Here is a 20,752-nt window from a genome sequence, read left to right as displayed (position 1 = left end):
TAACTCCCAATACGCGCTGCAAAATGTCCATACTTTGCAGTAGGCTTATCATTCTATTTCGTCACACAATCCTCTCGTGCATAACATTCGAAGCTTATTAAGTATTTATATTAGGGAAGTGTTGTCACTGTTGACAAAAGACCATCGTTCACCATCTTCGAAAAGTCGTTGACATGTGTCATCGCAGTTCAAATGACCTTAGCGACTAAAAAGTATTCTACGCAAGCTCGTTATGGGAGAAATTATACCTGATGCGGCACGCCACATACTCCCCTCTTGTGCCAACCTTTTCATCTCCTAGTGGCATTTGCACCCTACATCCTGAATTATGCGATGGATATAGTCAAATCTCTGTCTTCCCCTACGGTTTTTACTGCCTACAGTTTCGGTTAGCACCCTGGAAGTTATTCCCTGATGTGTCAAAGTTTTCCATACGTTCCTTTCCTCGGAAATTCTGCGTAGAAACTCCTCATTCCTTATCACACCAGTCAGACTGATCTGTAGCACCACATCTCAAACGTTTCGATTATCTTCTGTTCCGGTTTTACCACTATCCACGGTTCACTGCCATAGAATGTTGTGTTCTAATTGTACGTTCTCAGAAATTCCTTACTCTACTTAAGGCCTGTGTTTGATACCAGTAGACCTCTCTTGGTGAAGAACGTCCATTTTGCCAGTGCTACTCTGTTTTTTATATCGTCCTTGGTCCGACCGTCAAGGGTTATTTTGCTGCCTAGGTAACGGAATTCCTTAACTTCATCTACTTCGTGATCACCGGTTATGGTAAGTTCTCGCTGTTGTCATTTGTGCCGCTTCTCATTACTTTCATCTTTCTTCGATTTACTCTCAATCCGTATTCTGTACTCATTAGACCGTTCACTCCATTCAACAGGTCTTGTAATTTTTGTTCAATTTCACCCTCAATTTTAATACCATCCTTGAACGTTTTTTACCTCATTGTTTCCTCGATTAGAGATTGAACAGTAGGAACGAAAGACTGCATCGCTGTCTTCCGTCGTTTTTAATCAGAGCAATGTTTTCTAGGTCTTCCAGTCTTGTTGTTCCCTCTTGCTTCTTGTACCGGGTGGTTATAATTTAACTTTTCCTATTTAACACATTGTAACACGGAAACTAATTACCGTACGAGTACCATACTTGGTAGCATTAATGTCCAGAGTATGGGGTGCATGATTTCCACGCGTCGGACGCCACCATCCAGTTCCAACTATGGCCACCTGGTGCAGTGATTGGTCATTGTGATTCTCATTCACCTTGAAATTTCTGTATTCAAATGTGTGAACCTGTACTTACATTGCTGAATGACTGAGAAGATGAAATTTCTACGTTATTTGATTCTGAAACAGCTGAGTAAAACTGAACGTACTGAGCCTACTTTCTCTTTTTCTTATCTGTCAACACTGACCCACAATATTCTAGCGCAACACAATCTGACTGCTCAAAAAAAAATTACAACCTGACTTCAAATAATTAATACAAAAGAATGGCCCTGAATAAGAAGCAATCCTGACAATAACCTATACATTTCATTAAGCACTTACCTCACAAAAATCTTCATTACGCGAACTACTGCAATACAGCGAGCGTCAATACTGCCAGTTAAAGAAAAGATTCAAACTACTAAAGCCAGTTACTGCTAACAGGCATGTGGTTAGCAAAGGAAAGATTTTGTTGCAAACCAAATAATGTATTTTTTACCTTAATAATGCGACATCCAGTTCAAACACGAATATAAGTCGTCATTGACATCCAGTACAAAGATATATAATCATGAATAATTTTCAATCTCCAGACCTAACACTTCAGACATCTACCCTCCATCAATGCTAAGCTCTCGTATTTAACATCCATCACTGCTGGCTGTTCACCTCCAACTGCCCAACAGTATTTCCATCACTGCTGGCGACGAACTTCCACCTGCCCAACAGTACTGGCGATTAACTTCCAACAACGAGTCCGACCAGCCACAGAGTCTCTTACAAAGAAAGCGCAGTCAGAGATCCAATGAAAAGCGCTACATAGCGCTGCCAACACAGAAGCAGCCCACTTACAACCGGACCAGTCGCAGTGCACTTGACGAGGACAAAAGAACCAGGGCATTATTGGTGGAGTTGTACAGGGTGTTACAAAAAGGTACGGCCAAACTTTCAGGAAACATTCCCCATACACAAAGAAAGAAAAGATGTTATGTGGACATGTGTCCGGAAACGCTTAATTTCCATGTTAGAGCTCATTTTAGTTTCGTCAGTATGTACTGTACTTCCTCACCGCCATGATTTCATACGGGATACTCTACCTGTGTTGGTAGAACATGTGCCTTTACAAGTACGACACAACATGTGGTTCATGCACGATGGAGCTCCTTCACATTTCAGTCGAAGTGTTCGTACGCTTCTCAACAACAGCTTCGCTGACCGATGGGTTGGTAGAGGCGGACCAATTCCATGGCCTCCACGCACTCCTGACCTCAACTCTCTTAACTTTCATTTATGGGGGCATTTGAAAGCTCTTGTCTACGCAACCCCGGTACCAAATGTAGAGACTCTTCGTGCTCGTATTGTGGACGGCTGTGATACAATACGCCATTCTCCAGGGCTGCATCAGCGCAACAGGGACACCATGCGACGGAGGGTGGATGCATGTATCTTCGCTAACGGGGGACATTTTGAACATTTCCTGTAACAAAGTGTTTGAAGTCACGCTGGTACGTTCTGTTGCTGTGTGTTTCCATTCCATGATTAATGTGATTTGAAGAGAAGAAATAAAATGAGCTCTAACATGGAAAGTAAGCGTTTCCGGACCCATGTCCACATAACATATTTTCTTTCTTTGTGTGTGAGGAACGTTTCCCGAAAGTTTGGCCGTACCTTTTTGTAACACCCTGTATATTAAAAGAACGATAATGCTGCAGCTGCACTTCGAGAATATCGCCGGCTGAAAGGGTTACGGAAGGGTTTTTTTTCTCCACCTGCTGTGCGGAGCATGATGAAGAACTTCGATTCAACTGTAGAACTGGGCGTCGCTCCGGGAAGAGACCGACGACCGGTTGCACCACAGGTGGTTGGTGAAATCGCTGTTGCTGTGGCAGACAACGATGCGCACAATTCCCGATCGTCAGGCAGTGCGCGTGCTCTATCACGACAGTTGAACATCCCGTGGTCCACTGTACGGAAGGTGCTTCGAACCATTCTCAAATGGTATCCGCACAATGTTCATATCGTACAGCAGCTTGCGCCACAAGATGCACAACGTTGACTTCGCTCTCCACTTTCTCGCAAGGATTGAAGTTAACTAGGGCTGGCCGTCGACCGTCCTATCGTCAGACGAAGCACTTGCTTCTCTGATGGGTGAGGTGAACACACAGAACTGCCGAGTGTGGGGATCTTCACCACCAGTCACTGTGCCTGAAGTTCCTCCATATGGTGAACGTGTCACCGTATAGTGTGGCTTCATAGCTACATTTATCATTGGCCCGTTCTTTTTTGAACAGGTTGGCTCTCCAAGGACCAAAGACGTACAGTGCGACCGGCCAACGTTACTACGACATGCTTCGCCAGTATGTCATACTCACCCCACAGGATTTCTATGAGACTTAACATCTGAGATCATCAGTCCCCTAGAACTACTTAAACCTAACTAACCTAATGACAACGCACACATCTATGCCCGAGGCAGGATTCAAACCTGCGATCGCAGCGGTCGCGCGGTTTGGAACTGAAGCGCCTAAAACCGCTCGGCCACAACGACCGGCCCCTACAGGAGAGAGAGTTCTAATGCAACATGGGGCCCCACTGCATATCGCTCGTGGAGTTCACCGAAACACGTTTGGAAACGATCGAATTATCAGTCGAATTATACGTCGATAGTTTCCAGATGGTTGGCTGGCACGATCACCTGATCTCACTCCCTCTGATTTCTGGTTGTGAGGCTACCTGAAGTACAGGGTTTACCACGGGAACATTCACACCTTTGCTGATCTGAAGCGCAGCGTATCAAGAGAGATAGCCAGCATACCTATGTACATGCTTCGCTCTGCTGTGCAGAATGCAATCCTGCGCTTTCAGAGTCTTCTGGACACCGATGGGTGCCATATTGAGCCTATTTTGGTGGCAGCACATTAAAAGTGTTCCAATTGAACTGATTCTGCATTATTTCTCTTCTCCATGCCCTTGACATTAATGCTACCAAGTTTGGTACTCGTACGATAGTTAGATTCCGTGTTAAACGTGTTAAATAGGGAAAGTTGTAAACTTATTTGTTCGTCGCTGACATAGAACACGCAAACGTTCTTTCCTGCCCGTCTGGGCAAGCTGTGCAGTGACTAGAGTACATGTAATGAAGTCGATCATTCGATTGTAATACTAGCATTTTAATTTGATATCCCCCACAACTGACAAAATTTACAAAAAATGTGCTTTGTCTACCCACACACTCCTGAGGATGGCACATTAACAATTTGCAATTACGCGCTACTATTACCGGCAGCTACGTTGATAAATACTCGGCACCTCGCAAGGATAACTACCAGATCAAGAATATTAGGTAATTTGTTGGAAGTGGTTAAGCGTTGGTGAAAATCACGCTTCTGAGCACACAAAGAGCTCTAACCGCAGAACTCCGCACGGAACACGCGTTGCTGCAGTGCTGTGATACAGACCGTATATTTCCCTTCGAAGGCGATAGCCAAGACGCCATCTTCAGGTCCGTACCACTCGATGGCTGAAGGCGAAGTCCTCTCTCTCGACAATTCTCCCGTCTCACACGCGTATGAAAACACGGCTGAAGAATACCCCGTTTCGGCCAATGTCGAACGCTCTATTATCGCCGAAATCCCTCCAAAGGCATTTCTGACATCTACCCAATGATCGAGTAGCTCATAACGCCCCTAGTGAAACGAAATTCCCGTCTTCGCCACGTGTTGTCTAGCACAGGTGGCTCCGGATGCCGAGCTATCCCCAAAAGCGCCGTATTGTCCTGCGTTTCCGGTGACCGCTACCTGCCGCCCACGGCAGCCCGGCGAGCTACGGCCAGCTGCAGACTTAATATTCTACAATTCTCAACTTCCGACACTATTCACCAACGCTTTAAGTTAGTGACTTAATCATGCAGACATGCAGGGAATACTGCTTGAGAGTGCCTCATATTCATCATAATTCAATAGAGTCATGATCGGATGCCCTTGCCAGTCCCTTTATTATTAATACTAATGTTGATAAGCTGACGTGTAAGTGCCCATGTCCTGGTACCTTGTTGTTGTTGTTGTCTTCAGTCCTGAGACTGGTCTGATGCAGCTCTCCATGCTACTCTAGCCTGTGCAAGCTTCTTCATCTCCCAGTACCTACTGCCACATACATCCTTCTGAATCTGCTTAGTGTATTCATCTCTTGGTCTACCTCTATGATTTTTACCCTCCACGCTGCCCTCCAATACTAAATTGGTGATCTCTCGATGTCTCAGAACATGTCCTACCAATCGATCCCTTCTTCTAGTCAAGTTGTGCCACAAGCTCCTCTTCTCCCCAATTCTATTCAATACCTCCTCATTAGTTATGCGATCTACCCATCTAATCTTCAGCATTCTTCTGTAGCACCACATATCGAAAGCTTCTATTCTCTTCTTGTCTAAACTATTTATCGTCCATGTTTCACTTCCATACATGGCTACACTCCATTCAATACTTTCAGAAACGACTTCCTGACATTTAAATCTATACCTGATGTTAACAAATTTTTCTTCTTCAGAAACGCTTTCCTTGCCATTGCCAGTCTACATTTTATATCCTCTCTACTTCGACCATCATCAGGTACCTTACAAAGTTTAATTATAACCACCCATTACATACAGTATATCACCCATCTTTCCCTGTAGTCTACTCCTATTTTTCTCGGAATGTCCAGCATCTTGCATCATTTCACACTCTCGAATGCTTCTTCTAGATCGGAAGATTCTGTGAATTATTTAGATTTTTCTTGAGATTTGCTGCCATTATCAGGCACCAAATCAGAACTGCCCTCTGGTGGGTTTACCTTTTCTTAAGAGAAACTGATCATCGTCTAGCAAACAGAAAACAGTAAACAAGATTAAAATGGAAAGGTGTGCACACAGGCAAAGTTACAGGCAAGGAAATTCTCAAGCAACGACGAATATGGAAACAGCTTATTCAGTAACTTGAAAGGGAAATCAGCACTATACTGCAAAAGCACTGCAGTACGTGAATTAAGTTTTGTAGCATTCCACATGAACTGCCTGGTGGCACATCAAAGCAGTTCACTGCCATAACAATCAAGCTGAAGGCTGTAAAATATCACAGTTTCGCTTGCGGTGTCCTGAGTGCGGGTCACGGAGCACAATACGCAATGTCTGCCAGTGCACTCCAACCACAGACTCATGAGGCTCCAGGACAACGCCGGCCGGTCCATCGACCACTCAGTCGGCGCCGCTATCTACGTGTTGTCCTCCCACTAACAGGGCTCTGGCGCACTGTAGTGTGGCCGTGGCGGGGCTTGCGGCTGGTCGGCTGCGCCCAGATTTACATGGAGAGCGACTGCGTAAAGCGCACACAGCCGACTGCGGCCAGCCGCTCCGTCCAGCCAGAACAGGGCGAGTCAAAAAGGACTTTACAACTATGGAATGATTAGAAATTTATCGAGATAACTTACACAATCGGTAGACGTGTCAGTTTGCAGCAAACAAATTCAAGTTTCACATAAATCTGACAAGTGTCATTTTGGTGCAATGTGACTACAATTGATAATGCGACAGGCATCCCACCAGAGATCGATTTCTTCCCACACTCGTTGCAGCAAATCGAGCGTAACTTGTGCAGCGGCAGCGTAGATTCGATTTTTCAGGTCGGCTAAATTGTTTAGTATGCCAGTCTCGCGAGAAGTACGTCGCGTTTATTTTTGTGCACTGGGGGCAAAGCTCTTCCTAACCTGTACTGGCAATGGCAAGGAATGCGTTTCTGAAGAAGAAAAATTTGTTAACAACGAGTATAGATTTAAATGTCAGGAAGTCGTTTCTGAAAGTATTTGTATGGAGTGTAGCCATGTATGGAAGTGAAAGGTGGACCATAAATAGTTTAGACAAGAAGAGAATAGAAGCTTTCGATATGTGGTGCTACAGAAGAATGCTGAACAGTAGATGGGTAGATCGCATAAATAATGAGGAGGTATTGAATAGAATTGGGGAGAAGAGGAGCTTGTGGCACAACTTGACTAGAAGAAGGGATCGGTTGGTAGGACATGTTCTGATACATCGAGGGATCACCAATTTAGTATTATAGGGCAGCGTGGAGGGTAAAAATCGTAGAGGGAGACCAAGAGATGAATACACTAAGCAGATTCAGAAGGATGTAGGCTGCAGTAGGTACTGGGAGATGAAGAAGCTTCCACAGGATAGAGTAGCATGGAGAGCTGCATCAAACCAGTCTCAGGACTGAAGACCACAACAACAACAACAACAACATCATCATCAACATGCGGGCGACCTGTTGATTTATCATGTCGTGTGAACAACCCGTCTCAACAAAGTTCTACATCTACATCCATACTCCGCAAGTCACCTGACGCTGTGTGGCGGAGGGCACTTTGAGTACCTCTATCGATTCTCCATTCTATTCCAGTCTCGTATTGTTCGTGGAAAGAAAGATTATCGGTATGCCTCTGTGTGGGCCTAATCTCTCTGATTTTATCCTCATGGTCTCTTCCCGAGATATACGTAGGAGGGAGCAATATACTGCTTGACTCCTCGGTGAAGGTATGTTCTCGAAACTTCAACAAAAGCCCGTACCGAGCTACTGAGCGTCTCTCCTGCAGAGTCTTCCACTGGAGTTTATCTATCATCTCCGTAACGCTCTCGCCATTACTAAATGATCCTGTAACGAAGCGCGCTGCTCTCTGTTGGATCTTCTCTATCTTTTCTATCAACCCTATCTGGTGAGCAGTATTCAAGCAGTGGGCGAACAAGTGTACTGTAACCTACTTCCTTTGTTTTCGGATTGCATTTCCTTAGGATTCTTCCAATGAATCTCAGTCTAGCATCTGCTTTACCGACGATCAACTTTATATGATGATTCCATTTTAAATCACTCCTAATGTCTACTCCCAGATAATTTATGGAATTAACTGCTTCCAGTTGCTGACCTGGTATATTGTAGCTAAATGATAAAGGATCTTTCTTTCATATTAACAGAATCTTCCGTAGGTTTTTGGTAGAACAACATTATAATAATAAATGAAAAGCACCAGTTTGCTTTTGTTCTACAATATTACTTTTATTGCTAACCGGTTTTCGGCTTACAAGGCCATCTTCAGACATTTACAGAGTATTATCACCAAAGAAGTCAAATGTTAGCAGACAACATTGGAAGAGAAGTAACACATCTAGAGTGAAGTAGAAACATACAGTAAGAACATCTTTGCAATGAAATAGTAAAAACTGAACAGTACATAAATATCAATGGAGTTGACAGGAAAACCTTTAGCATAAAATAGGAATAGCATGCCTACATAACAGTTTCTATTAATTAACAGAACTAATAAAATAAGATAAAATTAGTACTAGTCAAGGCTGCATCAAGAGGTATGAAACATGTAAAGTGATACACAACCAATTAAAAAAGAAGAGACAGTTGTCAATGTAAATAGAGAATGTATTCGCAGCACATTACATTTGTCTACATTGAGATTCAATTGACATTCCCTGCACCATGCGTCAATTCGTTGCAGATCCTCCTGCATATCAGTACAGTTTTCCATTGTTACAACCTCTCGATATTCTACAACATCATCCGCAAAAAGCCTCAGTGAACTTCCGATGTTATCCACAAGGTCGTTTATGTATATTGTCAATAGCAACGGTCCTACGACACTCCCCTGTGGCACACCTGAAATCACTCTTACGTCGGAAAACTTCTCTCCATTGAGAATGACATGCTGCGTTCTGTTATCTAGGAACTCTTCAATTAAATCACACAATTGGTCTGATAGTCCATATCCTCTTACTTTGTTCATTAAACGACTGTGGGGACCTGTATCGAACGCCTTGCGGAAGTCAAGAAACACGGCATCTACCTGGGAACCCGTGTGTATGGCCTTCTGAGTCTCGTGAACGAATAGCGCGAGCTGGGTTTCACACGACCGTCTTTTTCGAAACCCATGCTGATTCCTACAGAGTGGATTTCTAGTCTTCAGAAAAGTCATTATACTCGAACATAATACGTGTTCCAAAATTCTCTTGAGCCAAGAGTAAATTGTAGGCCTGCCTGTAAGTTCTTCAGCGTATTCGGTAAGAAATTTACTCCGCACAGTTGTTGCAGAGTTCGTTTCACGAAACAGAACACACGACGAGCACGCTCCGTACCAGTGAAAGCAGCTATTTTACCTGTGCACTACACTGGCCGTCCTGGTGCCGGAATAGGGTACTGTGATGAATGTAATTTGATGTTGTTTCCTCCAAAATGACACATCTACCGATTCTGTTAGTTATCTCAATAAATTTATATATCGTTCCAAAGTTGTAAAGTCCTTTTTGACTCACCCTGTACTTTGTCATGCGACCAGTCGCCGGCCAGTCAGCCGCTGCGGTCAAAGTTGCACGCTGGGCGGGTCAGACATTTTCTCCGCTCGGGGACTCGGTGTTATATTGTCCTTACTTTCGTATCGTCGTAACTGACAAGGAAATAGTGCCCAGTACACTATTGTATCATCTGTGCATCGAGATGCTGAATGAGAACGATCCGAAAGCCAATAAAATGAAAAAAGAAAAGGTTGCACGCAGCTGCTTAGGACAGCGTGCACACCAGAATGGTACAGTGTGGCCAACCGTCGATGCGTTTCCAGCCGCGTTGATTTTTTTTTTTTTTTTTTTTACATTTGATTCCTTGTTTGTTACTGTCATTCTGAAAAGGAAATTTCTGTCATTATGGACTTCGAAACGGAGACGTTTATTAATAAAATTAGATAGGGGCCTGCTCCCCGTAACTTGTCATCCGAAGAACGTGCAAATAAAAACCTGAGAAAGGAAATGTGGGAGGAAACGACTATAATGTTCGGTGGCAGTGAACGTACAAAATCACAGGAACAAAACGCACTCTGTAAGTTCTTTTATGTTCATTTACTTTTTATTAACAGAACACATACATGTAATTCACAGAGTGTAATCCGACAGCCGTGGCAGACCGCCGTAACGTATGTAGTAATTGGTAAGAAAAGTGACACAAGTCAAGAAACGTGTTTAGTTTTTCTCACTCAAAAATACGTGTGAAGTGGCCCAACGTGGAGGAAAAACGCCACATATCGACCTCGCAATTTGTCCATTTCAGGACATTTTTGTCAGTTTTGTTGTAGGCTACTTCACGATTCGCCACGGCAAGAACGGTGTCACTTCACCGTTTCTACTGACAGGTGTGTACCGGTCATTCAACGACAGCGGCACATTCTGAACAAAAAATGATTTTAATGGCTCTAAGTACTATGGGACTTAACATCGGAGGTCATCAGTCCCCTAGACTTAGAACTACTTAAACCTAACTTAAACTAAGGACATCACACACATCCATGCCCGAGGCAGGATTCGAACCTGCGACCGTAGCAGCAGTAATGTTCCGGACTGAAGCACATTCTGAGTTTTGACACTTTTCATGTATAAGGTTAATGTAACGTTTAGTATCATTTATTATTACAATGTCTGAATCTTACATTACGATGTTCTTCAGACGTACTTGCATCCACGTATGAGGTGGGCCAGCCCGATCGTGGCTAAATGGCCGTGTTGGAAAACTGCATCTGAAGGACCAGGCACTGTTTTGACGATAACAGCTGTAACAAAAATTACGAAATTTTGTGAGCTACAGCAGACAAGAAAAAAAAACTGAAATTTCTGCTGTAAACACAGTTCATTTTGAATGTCATTTCTTTATGAAAAGTGTTCCTACTTTGTATAATCCAATTGATGATCTTATGTTTTCGTAAACTGTGTTCCTCAAATTGTACCTAATTGATGTTCCTTAAAATTGTATTACTTTTCATAAAATGAAGTTTTGCATTTGCTGTTTTTCTAATATAACAATTTCAACTACTTTTTCTTTTTTATTTTAACTGAAGTATTAATTTTGCCTGATGGAAGTTCGAATCTCAGAGTAAGTAAAAAAATTCATTATTTGGGATGCAAAAGTGGCAAAAGTTTGCAAAAGGAGTCATAAAAAAGCAGTTTTTAGAAAATCAAAAAAGTGACACAACTCAAAGAATTAATTAATAATTACCTGATAGCACATCACATTCGACGAGAACAGAGGCCGCGCGGAGTGGCCGCGTGGTTAGAGGCGCCATGTCACGGATTGCTCGGCCCCTCCCGCTGGAGATTCGAGTCCTCCCATGGACATTGGTGTGTGAGTTGTTCTTAGCCTAAGTTAGTTTAAGTTGTGCGTAAGTCTAGGGAGCGATGACGTCAGCAGTCTGGTCCCTTGGGAATTCACAAACGTTTGAACGAGAACAGAACTAAATGTCCACACCACTGTTGTACAGATTATAATAAAATTTACTGCCAACATTACTTACTTGAAATATAAAGGACGCTTACACTATGTCAGTATGAATTATGTAAAATTCTTTAAGTCGATTTGTCTCAAGTATTACATTTTTTAGTTGTGTCACTGTTCTTGCTGAGGTGTGATATGTTTTTGTAGTGCTAATTGGGTCTTATGTAAATTGAAGATGGAGAGGGAAAGAGAGCAAAGGAAGGGGAGGGGATCAGTGGTGTGACTGTATCGGGACATAACGCGGAATCAGCGGCGACGAGTGAAAATGTGTACCGGACTAGGATTCGAGGCCGGGATCTCCTGCTTACTAGGCAGGTGCGTCAACCACTGGGGCCATCTAAGAGGCAGCGTTATCTCACCCGTGCGGGCTATCTCAGCACGTCTCATGGCGGATGCACAGAAACGTCTGACCTCCGGTGGGAATCTCAGAGAGCGAGGAAATAGACAGGGAAAGCGGACAGGTGGCGCTCGATGAGAATGTGGACCAGCCATGAGGCGTGTCGAGATAGTTAGCGCAATTATAATGATGCCGTGTTTCGGTTGGTGCAGTGGTTAACGCATATGCCTAGTGAGTAGGAGATCTCGCATTCGAATCCGGTCCGGTACACATTTTCACTCGTCGCCGCTGATTCTGCGTAATGTCTCGATGCAGTCACACCAGTGATCCCCTCCTCTTCCTTTCCTGTCTTCCCCTCTCCACCTTTAATTTATATGTGATGTGTAACAGCTGCGGAAACTGCCTAGTGTCTCTTCTTTCGGACATGTGCAACGTGCGCTCTGCGGAACGTCTAGTTCGAGAGTGACAACAGTTGAATATCTTTGTCTTTCACAAAAAAAGGAACAACGATTCCTTTGTGAGTGAAATTGCAACATAGTAAGTAGTCACTATTTTTACTATTTTCGTTTCACCTCACAATTCCAGACGTATACAGCCAATGGCTAACTCCGTGGCCTCTATCATGCAACTGAGCTGCGACCAGTCTACTGCCACACATTAAATACAATAAATGAATTCGCATCTACGCATAAGGTCAACCATCAGCTGTAGAATGGAATGACGACAATGTAAATTTGTGGCGGACCGGGACTCGAACCCGGACTGCTCGCCTTACCATTTGGCTATCCGTGCACGACTCACGGCCAGCCCCAAATTCTCGTACGTCGTCGACCATCTACGACCTCTACTCTTACATCCATTATGTATATTCCCGTACAGGTCAGAGATTGTACTTGAAAGTCCCTTGCCCGGTATCGACAGATACACTGAAGCGCCAAAGAAACTGGCATAGGCATGCGTATTCAAACACAAAGATATGTAAACAGGCAGAATACGGCACTGAGGTCGGCAACGCCTATTTCAGACAACAAGTGTCTGGCGCCGTTGTTAGATCGGTTACTGCTGCTTCAATGGCAGGTTATCAAGATTTAAGTGAGTTTGAAAGTGGTATTATAGTCGGCGCACGAGCGACTGGACACAGCATATCCGAGGAGACGATGAGATGGGGATTTTCCCGTACGTGAATATCAGGAATCCAGCAAATCATCAAATCTCTGATATCGGTGCGGCCGGAAAAAGATCCTGCAAGAACGGGACCAACGACGAGTGAAGAGAATCGTTCAACGTGACAAAGGTGCAACCATTCCGCAAAATACAGCAGATTTGAATGCTGGACCATCAACAAGTGTCAGCGTGCGAACCATTCAACGAAACATCATCGATATGTAATTGCGTAGGCTTCCGCGGCCAGAGTAGATCGACATAAAAGTTTTCTGGATATTGTACCGCGTCGTATTGTATAAAACTACTGCTGGAGAAAACCAACGTTTCGGTCACGGTTGCAGCGGCCGTCTTCTAGGTCTGGCAGAAGATGGGCGCCGCAACCGTGGCCGAAACGTTGGTTTTCTCCAGCAGTAGTTTTATACAATATGACTCGGTACAATACCCAGAAAACTTTTATGTCCACTGACTGGGAGCCGAAAGCCCACTCGTGTAGCCATGATGACTACCACGACAAAAAGATTTACGTCTGGACCCGTCAATACCGACATTTGACTGTTGATGACTGGAAACATGTTGCTGGTCGGACGAGTCTCGTTTCAAATTGTATCGAGCGAATGGACGTGTACGGGTATAGAGATAATCTGGAGGCTCTGTAATGGTGTGGGGCGTGTGCAGTTGGAGTGATATGGGACCTCTGACACGTCTAGGTACGACTCTGACAGGTGACGCATGCAGAAGCATCCTGTCTGATCACCTGCATCCTTTCATGTCGATTGTGCTTTCCGACGGACTTTCCAGCGGGACAATGCGATACACCACATATCCAGAATTGCTACAGAGTGGCTCCGGGAACATTCTTCTGAGTTTAAACCCTTCCGCTGGCCACCAAACTCCCAAGAAATGAACATTATTGAGCATATCTGGGATGCCTTGCAACGTGTTGTTCAGAACAGATATCCACCCCCTCGTACTCTTAGTGATGTATAGACAGCCCTGTAGGATTCATGGTGTCAGTTCCCTCCAGCACTACTTCAGTCATTAGTCGAGCCCACGCCACGTCGTGTTGCGGCACTTCTGCGCGATCGCGTGGGCCTTACACGATATTAGGCAGGTACACCAGTTTCTTTGGCTCTTCAGTGTAAAAATGATTTTGCAGTACCTGTGTTACTCTGATTGCGACGCAAATTGCCTTCGGACATGCACAGGCACTGCAGTACCATATATATCGTTCATAATAATTCACTGCCAGGCGTGCCGGCTGGCCACAGCCCAGGTCGCATTTGCTGTGTCCACGGCCAGTCGGTGGTCGTGAACGTGGACGCACTAGTGAGCCACCGCCCTAAAGCCGTCTTTACAATGGGCGTGTTTCCCATCGCGAAGCAAGCCGAGCGTTGTGTTCGTAGTAGTTGCTACACGGTCTGAAACGATGTGCTGCATCTCCCGGAAAGTGCTCCTCGCCATGATTTGCGACCTCAGCGCTCTCCAGCGACAGTCTGCTGCATCTGGCGCGTAGATCACACCATTTCTTTACAAATGTAACTGCGCTAACTCTGTTAGCAAATGTCAAAGAAAAGAGGAGAAAATCGCGAAGAAGATTCTGGACTCGTGGGTAGCTCGAAGAGCGAATAACGCTGTACAAGGAACTGATAGACATCACCAAGTACAAGTTATTTGTTAACTCAGTTGAATCTGCATCCTACCTTCGGTTTTAATTGAATGTACAGGGCATCCCAAAAAAACACCGGCAAACTTCACGGACAGGTTTCTTACACTAAAACAAAAAAAGGTCTAGTAAACAAGTGCTGTAAAGCGCATATCTTAAGAGCACATATTCATCTTCGATACTATGAAACACATCTCTTTTACTGCAAGCTCTTCGCTTTCCATATTTTTGAAAGAGGCAGTATGGACCAAAAACAAAGAATGTTTACTTAACATGGGATGTAAAATACATACCTCAATAGCTCTGAGCTCTTGTTCATTAGAAGAGATATGTATCACACAGGCGAAGATGAGTGAGTGTTCATAGGTCTTAAAGTATGTATTTCACTGGACATTTTTTATTGTTTGGTCCATACTACCTCCTCCAAAAATATGGAAAGCAAAGAGCCAGCAGTAAATGAGATATGTTTGATGGTATCGAAGATGAAAAAGTGCTCATAACTCTTAAACTATGCATTTTCAGCCTATTTTTACTAGACATTTTTTACTTATTTATGTATAAGAAAACTGTCCCTATAGTTTGTCGGAGTGTTTTTGGGACAACCTGCAGTTAAAAGTATAAAGTCTAATGTCGATTTACGCTTGTGTACCAAACTTCTCGAGTTTGCATTGACTACCAACACTCTGAAGTAACGTATGGATTTCATTTGAGTTGGAGATTTTTTCGAAGCTGCTCGCCACAACTGAAAAAGATATTTAACAGAAAGATACAAACATGAGGCAGTCCATTATCCCAAAACGTACGTATATACACTGAAGAGCCAAAGAAACTGGTACCTGGCTAATATCGTGTAAGGCCCACGCGAGCGCGCAGAAGTGTCGCAACACGACGTGGCATGGCCTCGACTAACGTCTGAAGTAGTGCTGGAGGAAACTGACACCATGAATTCAGCAGGGCTGTCCATAAATCCGTAAGAGTACGAGGGAGTGGAGACCTCTTCTGAACAGCACGCTGCATGGTATCCCAGATATGTTCAATAATGTTCATGTCTGGGGAGTTCCGTGGCCAGCAGGAGTGTTTAAACTCAGAAGAGTGTTCATGGAGCCATTCTGTGGCAATTCTGGATGTGCGGGGTTGCGCATTCTACATCTACATCTACATCTACATTGATACTCCGCAAGCCACCCAACGGTGTGTGGCGGAGGGCACTTTACGTGCCACTGTCATTACCTCCCTTTCCTGTTCCAGTCGCGTATGGTTCGCGGGAAGAACGACTGTCTGAAAGCCTCCGTGCGCGCTCTAATCTCTCTAATTTTACATTCGTGATCTCCTCGGGAGGTATAAGTAGGGGGAAGCAATATATTCGATACCTCATCCAGAAACGCACCCTCTCGAAACCTGGCGAGCAAGTTACACCGCGATGCAGAGCGCCTCTCTTGCAGAGTCTGCCACTTGAGTTTGCTAAACATCTCCGTAACGCTATCACGGTTACCAAATAACCCGGTAACGAAACGCGCCGCTCTTCTTTCGATCTTCTCTATCTCTTCCGTCAACCCGACCTGGTACGGATCCCACACTGATGAGCAATACTCAAGTATAGGTCGAACGAGTGTTTTGTAAGCCACCTCCTTTGTTGATGGACTACATTTTCTAAGCACTCTCCCAATGAGTCTCAACCTGGTACCCGCCTTACCAACAATTAATTTTATATGATCGTTCCACTTCAAATTGTTCCGCACGCATACTCCCAGATATTTTACAGACGTAACTGCTACCAGTGTTTGTTCCGCTATCATATAATCATACAATAAAGGATCCTTCTTTCTATGTATTCGCAATACATTACATTTGTCTATGTTAAGGGTCAGTTGCCACTCCCTGCACCAAGTGCCTATCCGCTGCAGATCTTCCTGCATTTCGCTACAATTTTCTAATGCTGCAACTTCTCTGTATACTACAGCATCATCCGCGAAAAGCCGCATGGAACTTCCGACACTATCTACTAGGTCATTTATATATATTGTGAAAAGCAATGGTCCCGTAACACTCCCCTGTGGCACGCCAGAGGTTACTTTAACGTCTGTAGACGTCTCTCCATTGATAACAACATGCTGTGTTCTGTTTGCTAAAAACTCTTCAATCCAGCCACACAGCTGGTCTGATATTCCGTAGGCTCTTACTTTGTTTATCAGGCGACAGTGCGGAACTGTATCGAACGCCTTCCGGAAGTCAAGAAAAATAGCATCTACCTGGGAGCCTGTATCTAATATTTTCTGGGTCTCATGAACAAATAAGGCGAGTTGGGTCTCACACGATCGCTGTTTCCGGAATCCATGTTGATTCCTACATAGTAGATTCTGGGATTCCAGAAATGACATGATACGCGAGCAAAAAACATGTTCTAAAATTCTACAAGAGATCGACGTAAGAGATATAGGTCTATAGTTTTGCGCATCTGCGCGACGACCCTTCTTGAAGACTGGGACTACCTGTGCTCTTTTCCAATCATTTGGAACCTTTTGTTCCTCTAGAGACTTGCGGTACACGGCTGTTAGAAGGGGGGCAAGTTCTTTCGCGTACTCTGTGTAGAATCGAATTGGTATCCCGTCAGGTCCAGTGGACTTTCCTCTATTGAGTGATTCCAGTTGCTTTTCTATTCCTTGGACACTTATTTCGATGTCAGCCATTTTTTCGTTTGTGCGAGGATTTAGAGAAGGAACTGCAGTGCGGTCTTCCTCTGTGAAACAGCTTTGGAAAAAGGTGTTTAGTATTTCAGCTTTACGCGTGTCATCCTCTGTTTCAATGCCATCATCATCCCGTAGTGTCTGCATATGCTGTTTCGAGCCACTTACTGATTTAACGTAAGACCAGAACTTCCTAGGATTTTCTGTCAAGTCGGTACATAGAATTTTACTTTCGAATTCAATGAACGCTTCACGCATAGCCCTCCTTACGCTAACTTTGACATCGTTTAGCTTCTGTTTGTCTGAGAGGTTTTGGCTGCGTTTAAACTTGGAGTGGAGCTCTCTTTGCTTTCGCAGTAGTTTCCTAACTTTGTTGTTGTACCACGGTGGGTTTTTCCCGTCCCTCACAGTTTTACTCGGCACGTACCTGTCTAAAACGCATTTTACGATTGCCTTGAACTTTTTCCATAAACACTCAACATTGTCAGTGTCGGAACAGAAATTTTCGTTTTGATCTGTTAGGTAGTCTGAAATCTGCCTTCTATTACTCTTGCTAAACAGATAAACCTTCCTCCCTTTTTTTATATTCCTATTAACTTCCATATTCAGGGATGCTGCAACGGCCTTATGATCACTGATTCCCTGTTCTGTACATACAGAGTCGAAAAGTTCGGGTCTGTTTGTTATCAGTAGGTCCAAGATGTTATCTCCACGAGTCGGTTCTCTATTTAATTGCTCGAGGTAATTTTCGGATAGTGCACTCAGTATAATGTCACTCGATGCTCTGTCCCTACCACCCGTCCTAAACATCTGAGTGTCCCAGTCTATATCTGGTAAATTGAAATCTCCACCTAAGACTATAACATGCTGAGAAAATTTATGTGAAATGTATTCCAAATTTTCTCTCAGTTGTTCTGCCACTAATGCTGCTGAGTCGGGAGGTCGGTAAAAGGAGCCAATTATTAACCTAGTTCGGTTGTTTAGTGTAACCTCCACCCATAATAATTCACAGGAACTATCCACTTCTACTTCACTACAGGATAAACTACTACTAACAGCGACGAACACTCCACCACCGGTTGCATGCAATCTATCCTTTCTAAACACCGTCTGTACCTTTGTAAAAATTTCGGCAGAATTTATCTCTGGCTTAAGCCAGCTTTCTGTACCTATAACGATTTCAGCTTCGGTGCTTTCTATCAGCGCTTGAAGTTCCGGTACTTTACCAACGCAGCTTCGACAGTTGACAATTACAATACCGATTGCTGCTTGGTCCCCGCATGTCCTGACTTTGCCCCGCACCCGTTGAGGCTGTTGCCCTTTCTGTACTTGCCCAAGGCAATCTAACCTAAAAAACCGCCCAGCCCACGCCACACAACCCCTGCTACCCGTGTAGCCGCTTGTTGCGTGTAGTGGACTCCTGACCTATCCAGCGGAACCCGAAACCCCACCACCCTATGGCGCAAGTCGAGGAATCTGCAGCCCACATGGTCGCAGAACCGTCTCAGCCTCTGATTCAGACCCTCCACTCGGCTCTGTACCAAAGGTCCGCAGTCAGTCCTGTCGACGATGCTGCAGATGGTGAGCTCTGCTTTCATCCCGCTAGCGAGACTGGCAGTCTTCACCAAATCAGATAGCCGCCGGAAGCCAGAGAGGATTTCCTCCGATCCATAGCGACACACATCATTGGTGCCGACATGAGCGACCACCTGCAGATGGGTGCACCCTGTACCCTTCATGGCATCCGGAAGGACCCTTTCCACATCTGGAATGACTCCCCCCGGTATGCACACGGAGTGCACATTGGTTTTCTTCCCCTCTCTTTCTGCCATTTCCCTAAGGGGCCCCATTACGCGCCTGACGTTGGAGCTCCCAACTACCAGTAAGCCCACCCTCTGCAACTGCCCGGATCTTGCAGACTGAGGGGCAACCTCTGGAACAGGACAAGCAACCATGTCAGGCCGAAGATCAGTATCAGCCTGAGACAGAGCCTGAAACCGGTTCGTCAGACAAACTGGAGAGGCTTTCCGTTCAGCCCTCCGGAATGTCTTTCGCCCCCTGCCACACCTTGAATCGACCTCCCACTCTACCACAGGTGAGGGATCAGCCTCAATGCGGGCAGTATCCCGGGCAACCACAGTCGTAGTCCGATCAGGGGATGCGTGGGACGAGCTGGCCGTCCCCGACAAACCCCCATCCGGACCCCCACAGTGATGCCCATTGGCAACAGCCTCAAGCTGTGTGACCGAAGCCAACACTGCCTGAAGCTGGGAGCGAAGGGATGCCAACTCAGCCTGCATCCGAACACAGCAGTTGCAGTCCCTATCCATGCTAAAAACTGTTTTACAAAGAACGTCTGAACTAATCTACAGAGAGCGCAAACAAATCGACAAAATTTAAACGGTTATTAAAATACAAGATTGCCTAGTAAATGCAGTAATGCTGCTACTTGCGCACTGCTGACACTGCTCGGCGGCGGAAGGAGACTAAGCGAAATTACACTATTCAGGTACTAAAACGCGATGCTACACTCTCAAATACTATAATACGCCCGAAATTTATGAATTAAACAATGCAAGTACCAAAAACACGCAAAGAAATTAAGAATTAAACTATGTAACAAATGAGTGAGCTAGGAGTATACGACTTGCTGCTCAGCTGCTTATCCAACGGCGGCAGGGAGCACACTGACTGTGACCAACCGACACTGGCCGTTCAAAACAAAAACAGTAGACAAACGACTACGCGAATTTACACTATTCAGGTACTAAAACGCGATGCTACACTCTCAAATACTATAATACGCCCGAAATTTATGAATTAAACAATGCAAGTACCAAAAACACGCAAAGAAATTAAGAATTAAACTATGTAACAAATGAGTGAGCTAGGAGTATACGACTTGCTGCTCAGCTGCTTATCCAACGGCGGCAGGGAGCACACTGACTGTGACCAACCGACACTGGCCGTTCAAAACAAAAACAGTAGACAAACGACTACGCGAATTTACACTATTCAGGTACTAAAACGCGATGCTACATCTCTCAAATACTATAATACGCCCGAAATTTATGAATTAAACAATGCAAGTACCAAAAACACGCAAAGAAATTAAGAATTAAACTATGTAACAAATGAGTGAGCTAGGAGTATACGACTTGCTGCTCAGCTGCTTATCCAACGGCGGCATTGTCCTGCTGCAATTCACCAAGGCCGGCCCCGAATGCGCAGTGGACATGAATGGATGCAGGTGATCAGGCAGGATGCTAACGTACATGTCATCTGTCAGAGTCGTATCTAGACTTGTCAGGGATCCCATATCACTGCAACTGCACACGCCTCAAACC

At 44.6% G+C, this 20,752-nt stretch overlaps 1 protein-coding gene across 1 annotated transcript in view; it reads right to left on the bottom strand.

The window, feature by feature from the left end:
* LOC124593953 (lipopolysaccharide-induced tumor necrosis factor-alpha factor homolog) overlaps positions 1-20,752 on the bottom strand; it is a 376,268-nt gene that overhangs the window by 273,365 nt on the left and 82,151 nt on the right. Inside the window, exon 2 of the mRNA XM_047132304.1 lies at positions 10,742-10,838. Coding sequence (XP_046988260.1) covers positions 10,742-10,838 — 97 coding nt within the window. The remainder of the gene's footprint in view (positions 1-10,741; positions 10,839-20,752) is intronic.

This window comes from Schistocerca americana, chromosome 1 (assembly GCF_021461395.2).
Source record: "Schistocerca americana isolate TAMUIC-IGC-003095 chromosome 1, iqSchAmer2.1, whole genome shotgun sequence".
NCBI classification, from domain to species: domain Eukaryota; kingdom Metazoa; phylum Arthropoda; class Insecta; order Orthoptera; family Acrididae; genus Schistocerca; species Schistocerca americana.
The sequence above is the reverse complement of the archived record's forward strand: the minus strand, read 5'-3'. Positions and strand labels throughout refer to the sequence as shown.